Source organism: Phaeoacremonium minimum, assembly GCF_000392275.1.
Source record: "Phaeoacremonium minimum UCRPA7 unplaced genomic scaffold PA7_03_scaffold_554, whole genome shotgun sequence".
In the NCBI taxonomy this organism is placed as follows: Eukaryota; Fungi; Ascomycota; class Sordariomycetes; order Togniniales; family Togniniaceae; genus Phaeoacremonium; species Phaeoacremonium minimum.
In genome coordinates this window covers 26595-33965 of record NW_006921456.1, presented here as the reverse complement: position 1 = coordinate 33965, position 7371 = coordinate 26595, and the positions used below count along the sequence as shown (strand labels likewise).

The window sequence follows — 7371 nt, the reverse complement described above, 5'->3', positions numbered from 1 at the left end:
GGACTCGGCACCTTAGTCTGAGGGTGCCTCCGCACAAGATTGCGCTGTATCATCTTTCCTACCCTTTGCCCGTGTGTTCTCGGTCAGTGCACGGGCTGATCAACAAATACAACATCTGTGACAATCTTAAAGCTATGTAACGTGGAGCTTTCTTTGTAAGTAGTATGTTGTATACATAAGATGAAAGCGTTGTAGATTACCTACGAGGTGCTATATATAGTGCTATTGGGCCGGAACAACCCTATACGTTGCCACAACATCCAATAGCCACAGGAGGGCGTTAAGGTCAAAGCGGAAGACAAGATATGTATTCTTGATGGTGAACTCAGCTGGGAGCTATGGCACATAATATCTTAGATTTTATAAGTGGACGCTTTTAGAGAAGTTTTGCTAACATAGATAGCGCTAAACTTGCAAAGAAAGAAATTGAGCAGCCTCGCCAGCATTCGCGCCGTAAGTGAGATGAGCTGCGGTGATCACAAGTGTGTCGTCGCAAACGAGATCCCCCGGCGCACAAATAACCTTCGTCTGAACTGGCGGATAACCTGGAATCTGTCCTTTGTCCTGTGCGTTTCGAGTATAGCCAAAAAGGACAACTCCCTTGATCTTGTCCTGGATCTCCTGTGACTGTGCCTGAATGGAAGCATCCACGACGGCGGTTCCCTGGCTGTCAGACAAGAACGGATTAATAATCCTCACCACTGTTAAGAGAGTGTGCATGGCCCTACCTGTAACCGGCAGCGAGGATGGTTGAATTTGGGCATTTGCTATTTGCAAGTTGGAACATGTCGTTGGCGGCAGATATGGCGGCGGGACTGGTGTTTTGGGGCAGGAAGTTGTCAGATATCGTGGCTAAGTAGGCCCCGCCGATGCCCTGGCACGCAACCTTGTCTTCACCGAGCTGCTTTTGAAGATCGTCACAAGTCTGTGGTCCACAAATCGTTCCCTAGTAGACAAGGCATAACAGTTAGCAACCACTGACTTGCACTGGCTAGTAGAAAGATTGTCTATGGCGGAAAGAGAAAAATTCTGGTATACCATGTTTCCTGGTTCGGTGGAACCCCTAGCGAAGATGAAAGTGATATCTCTACAGTCCCCATTCTGAAGATCGTTGCTATTGATATTGATAGCCTGGCGAGACTGAATGTCGTTGGAAGCCCAGACAGGAATTCTGCTTGCACCAGTGAGGCACAGAAAGGGAAAAACTGTGAGAAGAAACTTCATATTGAGAAAGATCACATTCACTGATACGAATTCGTATTCAGCGGATTCTTGGAAGCAATGGATCGTTGGGTAGATGGAGGATAGTAAGACGAAGTTGACAATTCTTCAATAGTGCGTCTCAACTTAATATATCAAGTCCACACCACATGGTCTCCGTCCCAAGTCACCCTCGGGCTTTTGACATGCTTTGAGGCGTATTTCTTCAAAGTTACTGTCTTCGGTAACCAACTCACGTACCAAGTCTCCCACAGGATTGCTATGAAAAATCATCCATACCGGAAGCGGTCATGGAAGCGAAAATGTATTATAGGCTGAGCTGTGGCATCAGTGCCCCCTAGACGGGTGGCCGTTTTGCGAAGGACGTATATTGGATACAATCTTGATAATTCAGCAGTTCTGATTGATTTATTAGATGGTTGTTCTCCGACAATGGAGGCGTACATTCGCGACTATTCTTTTTCGATACACAGTTGCGAGCCGGGATAAAAGGCAGATTGGACGCCAAGTATAACCTCATTGGAGATGCTAGTCCAATCAAATCGCGCAATCTTTTCTCAGGGCTTTTCTCAACTTATTATTTGTCACTTGAGCGGCCAAGTTATCGACTGGAGCCACAGACGCTGTCATGAAACATACCCTGAAACAAAGCGCCAAACAAAGGCGTTGCTCAGCCACGAGCCGAGAAAAGCAGATATGCTGCATACAAAGAGTAATAGATAATTGGTTCCGTACGATCAATTACTGACTCCAGCATTTGAAAATTATTGTTGTCACGGTCTGTCACTGTAGACTGATGTTTTATCACCATGGAAGCTTGCAGTTGGGATGCTTGGTAGAACGCTCTCGTCTTATAAGTCAGCTGCGCTGGAGTTACAGGCCAGATCCCTCTCATCGGAAATCAAGGTTGCATTAAGCAGCAAAATCTATAGCTACGGCTTCGGGGTGGCGGACAGTGCTAAGAGACGAAAACTTGTATTATATAACTATGGCTGTAGACCAACTAATTCTCCTGGTGGTGGAAACTCTGTGCCGATAAGCTCTTGAAAGCCAAATACAAATTCACGATCGTTTACTAGGTCAGCTTCGACGTGTCTTTCTGTATGTGGCGCATATAGTGAGGGTGCTGTCGGAGAAGGTTGGACTAAGCAGGGCCTGCCATCAATAACGTGCATGTGATCAGCATTGATGCCCGGGCTAATCCAGAAAACCATGTTCGGATCAAGCTCTGTTTTCAAGGCGGAGAGACGAGGATAATTTGAGCCCCAGAAGTGATTACTCCAATTCGGCTCGTCTGTGCTGGCCTGCAATCTATTAGCTGGATGTACTGTAGTTTAAAGGACGAATGTGACATTCAACAGACCTCGTTGATATAAGTTCCCATTTCGGGCGCGAACTCCCTTAATCCGTCAACATTAGTTGTGTTGGTCTTCCAGCCAACAAGGAAGACCGTGGCATTCCTCCACCCTGGATTGGCAGCAGTGTTCTTGCCGTCACCTTGTGTCATACCTGGTGTAGTCATCAGGACGCCCATACTTCCTGCTGTTCCTCGCAAGGCATATGTGAGGTTTTTGCTTTGCAAATGTGCGGCGCTTAGAAGATGACTATCGAATGGAACTATCCCGTGGCTTGTCGGTGGGCCAAGATTCTCTGCTCGCCCATACGTCGTATTAAAGAAGTCCTCATAGCCATTGAAGAGAAAATGCTTGCTTTGGAACGCCGTCATCCCAGGAATGGACTGCATTTTGTTGAGGATCGGACCCCAGATAGCGTTGGCATCAGCAACGTTGGCCCGCTCGCCTGTGTGGATCGCATGACATCTTATATGGTCATCTTGGACGTAGAAGTAAGCCGAAACATTCCCCAGACTGTGAACTCCTGGAAGTTGAGAAAATAAGTACGCCATGGCCTCACTAGTCTGTGTGCGGCCGGTAGCTGGGTCCGTGATATTTGCCGGCAACGTCGAATTGATATACCAGTGAAAGCCAAGTACGGGTGTCTTGGCGTGAAGTTTCCAAGTCGCTTCCACGACGACACCAAATGTGCTTCCACCACCTCCCCTTATCGCCCAGAAAAGTTCGGGGTTGGAGATATCATTCGCAACTCTTAGCTCGCCATCAGGAGTAACAATCTTGGCCTCGAGCCATTGGTCCACTCCTAGACCGTACTGTGCAGTGAAAGGACCATAGCCGCCGTTCTGGCCCCATCCCCCAGCTGCGGCCACTCCGGCTGATTTGATTCAGCAATGTTGCTAGTGGCCTCGAAAGAGATGGAGGAAATAATTACCATGTGTGCCACCGACCAGGAAGAGGCCAGATGCATCAAGTGCCGTGTTGAGATCGAGGCTATTGACAGCCGGATTGAATGTCACCGCTGCTTGCTCGCCGGGTATAGGAGTAATTGTTTGAACGGACTCATTGCCATGTAGATTTTCAACCCCTTCCGCCGTCGCCTTGAAAGATGCTGATACACGGGCACCCTGGAGCAGGGAAACATCAATAATGAGACCAGAACCGGCAATATTTCGACCTAGCTGGTCATGGCCTGTTGTCATGACCGAGACTCGCACTTCTTTTGATGCGGCAAACCTCACTGCAGCTTGTACATCTTGGTAGCATTTAGCACGGATACGATAATCTGGTAGTGGCCCTAAACTGTCGGCGTTGTTTTGCGTTTCGACTCCAGGAATGGCCTCACGCCACTCTTGCAACGTTGGCCAGTCGGCGTCCGAGGGTAATCTACGGCACCCAGGGAGAGCGCGAGCAGCGTAGACTATGGCAGCGTCAAGCGCCAGCCAAGAAACGTGAAACAAAGAAGAGCCCTTCATGGCCGTCACCGTCCGGGATGATTAAATGTTTGATACTGCTAGGAACCCTATGGTGAGAGTATTTATATATGCCCAACGTTTATGATCGACGTGCCTTCCATATTCACGGATCAAGCTTGTTGTCCGTTGTAAATTAGCAAGGCCGATTTGAATTATCGAAAACGCCTCGTGTTGTGGTCGGTGCAACACTACATGTCTCTCGAGTGTAGTTCTGGTTTGAATCTAGGTTGGCTAGGTTGCAGGGCTACATGATACCCCTGGTATGCGGAAGCCGATCTAAAGTTCTATAAATTCATGTTTTTAGATCTTGAACCCCCGGCCTCTTTCTCGCTCTCGCATATCCCTTTGATTTGTTGCCAACTAAGAACATCTTATATGTGCGGGGATGATGTCCACCAAAGATAGATCTATCCGTTGTAGATCGTAATCTTTCAGGAGAATGAAAGCATGTGACGGACCGAAAGGGGACATTGGGTGAACGCATGTGATGTATGCCAAGTCTAGCTAAGCGGAGATGGCTTACAACTGCCGGATGCCTAGCCATGGAAGAAAACTTTGTTCCATCGTCTCAAGGAGAAGTTTTCACCTGCCCGCTTTAGATACAAATTAAATTGTGTACCTTGAATTAATAATGCCAGATGGTAACTACCTGTCGAAATACATCATGCAAGGTAAACATATCAATTGATGAGGCCATTTCTGCCATGCTGGAATGGTTGCGTTACGGAATTGTCGGCACGCTTGAATGAATATCTAGAGTAAAGAACAGCCAAAAAAGCTATGAGCTAGCACTGCACGAAAAAAAAAAAAAAAAAAATACAAGTTCTTACCGATTCGCCAACATACGGCTTGGATGAATCGGTACAGAGCTTAATCAATGATTTACAAGTGTGTATAATGAAGCTATTCCAGTAGGCCTTCATCTTATTAAGTTAGCGCGAGAGTTTCTAAGCCAAGGCAACCTTGGCACCCCCGGGCACTAGCTCGGTGAAGACCAGGTCAGGATCGTACTTGTCCCTAATGGCCTTGAGCTTCCGCAAATTCTTGGCTCCATACGCAGGGTATGTCTCAGGGATCTGGGACTTCTGGATGTCACTGAGGTACATGAACTGGAGCGGGCCGAGGCCGACAGCAGCGAGTTTCTCCCGGATTTTAGCGTTCGCCACCGCGTGCACTCCAAGCACGCGCTCATCGTCTTCTGGATTCGACCACAGAGGAGCTTCGACATACCAGATCGCAGGACTGTCGTCACGTCCCAGACCCATAGCGTTTTCAGGAGCTGCAGTCACAATGGGGGTTATCGGAAGCATATTGAAAGCGGTCGAGAACCCTTCGACGTCCGCTAAAGACGCAACTGACTCGTAGTATGTGTCGAAAGCGATTCTTGCAGCTGTAGCATTGGCCTTGCTTGTCAACCAGTGAAATGATGCTCGGGTGCCAAGAAGAGGAGCATAATTGAACTCATTTGTCCATGCGCCCATGGTCGTTCGCGTGATGTTCCCCCTTGTGATGGGTAAGATAGGTGCAGTGAAATTTTCCAGTCCAACGGGAACATCACCCTCGCCGCTATACCACAGATATCCGTCAAATGAGATATCACTGCTGCGTGAAGGTACCCAGCGCGTCTGGCCCTCGAAAGAAGCCTTTGGATATTCCGCGCCATGGAGTGCAAACTGCTCGACACCTTTGATGTATTTTTCGGAGACATTGGCTCCCCAAGAGACTGTTCCGATGAGTGCCGAAGAGATCGGGATAGTATTGAGAACTGCCTGCGTGACGATGCAGAAGTTGTTGCCGCCTCCGACCAGAGCCCAGAACAGGTCGGGATGCTCTTCAGCACTGGCAGTCACCAGACTTCCATCAGCAAGGACGCACTGAGTGATAATCAGAGCTTGTCAGCTAGGCATGGCTTAGGATGTCCACGGTAGGATATCACTTACATCTAAAGATTTTGCAGCGTTCGACATCCCAAATTCATACGCCATGAAACCGAAGGGACCTCCTCCAAGAATTGCACCAATGACACCACCATCACCAGAGCGAATACCGTTGGCAGTGACACCATACTTGTCCAGATACGCATACAACGGAGGCCATGTAATACCAGACCCGACGACAACGGTCTGGCGGTCATCCGAGATAGCCAAGGTGCTTAGGTTTGTCATGGCCATCAGAATACCTTCAGGTCCGATATTGGCCGCATTGTCAATAGGCATAGCACCTCCGCTGCGAATACCAAACTTGATATGGTGCTGTTGGAAAGTACGAAGAGCGAATTGCACATCTTTTGCGCATTGCGGAGCGAAGATGCAAGATGGCCCCAGGTAGGTTGTTGAGGTCCAAGAATCTATGCCGAATCTGTTAGTGACACTGGATTGTCCTTAAGATAAATCAATGGCGGATTCCCACATTCATTCTCGAAACGATATCGCTCCGAGTCAGGGAAGAAAGTCTTGTCAGGGTAGGCGGAAGCCAACGCACGGCATCCGTCCTCAACGGCAGCGGATGTCACAATTGTGGCGAATAAGGCAAGTCTAAGGACAGAGTTCAGGGAAACCATTTTTCTTAACGGATCGTGACAAGCAAAAACGGTCACGATACTCAAATTGCGGTGGATGTCGGAGATATGGCGCACAATCTAATGTTCCCTAGAATAAGTGCTCTCACATTTATACATGCCTAACTTAGAGAATCACAAAGCGGATATATTACGATCGCCAAGCCCTACGAATTGCCAAGTTGTTCCTTCATCTTAAAAGAACAAGTGTTGTCTTGGCCCCTGTAGGACTGTAGTATAAGTTCGTGGAAGTATGATTAAAAGATGAACACTTGGCGCATAACTAGACTCTAGAATCCCCTGAAATCAAGTTGATCTGAGATTGTTAGTATTATGCTTTTTCACTCGAGCGGGCTGTACATATCCAGTGCAGAAGAGCCGAGTCTGTGCGGTATCCTTGCAATATGAACTCTAAGCCAGCTTGCTTGGCCACACCAAACATGAGCCTAGTTCCAGGATAGAAGATGAACGAACCTCCGAGTTGAACGCATCGTTCAATAAACACAGCTATGTCTCTCCCAACAGCTCATCCCTCTCGCTGAGATTACTTCAGAAGCCGGGCTCCATATTTGCATTCCTAGATTAAACATTATCACAACTAATATCCCCAACATGGCGACATAAAAAAACGCATCGATTTGTCAGACCGACACATCTCGGGCAGACCGGATTACATCGGAAAGACGGGCTAAAACTCTTTGACCAACAGGAGCCAATCAAGTAGCTGTCCGAGAGGTTGAGCCAAGCTGGCAGATCATTTCCTGAG

At 48.0% G+C, this 7371-nt stretch overlaps 1 protein-coding gene across 1 annotated transcript; it reads right to left on the bottom strand.

Moving 5' to 3' along the window:
- Positions 1–4995: 4995 nt before the first annotated feature.
- On the bottom strand, positions 4996–6264 carry UCRPA7_7763 (putative fad binding domain-containing protein; the record flags this gene model as incomplete). Its single annotated transcript, XM_007920295.1, has 2 exons — positions 4996–5922; positions 5989–6264. 2 exons carry the CDS (start codon positions 6262–6264, stop codon positions 4996–4998), a joined length of 1203 nt encoding a protein of 400 aa, XP_007918486.1.
- Between the last annotated feature and the right edge of the window lie 1107 nt (positions 6265–7371).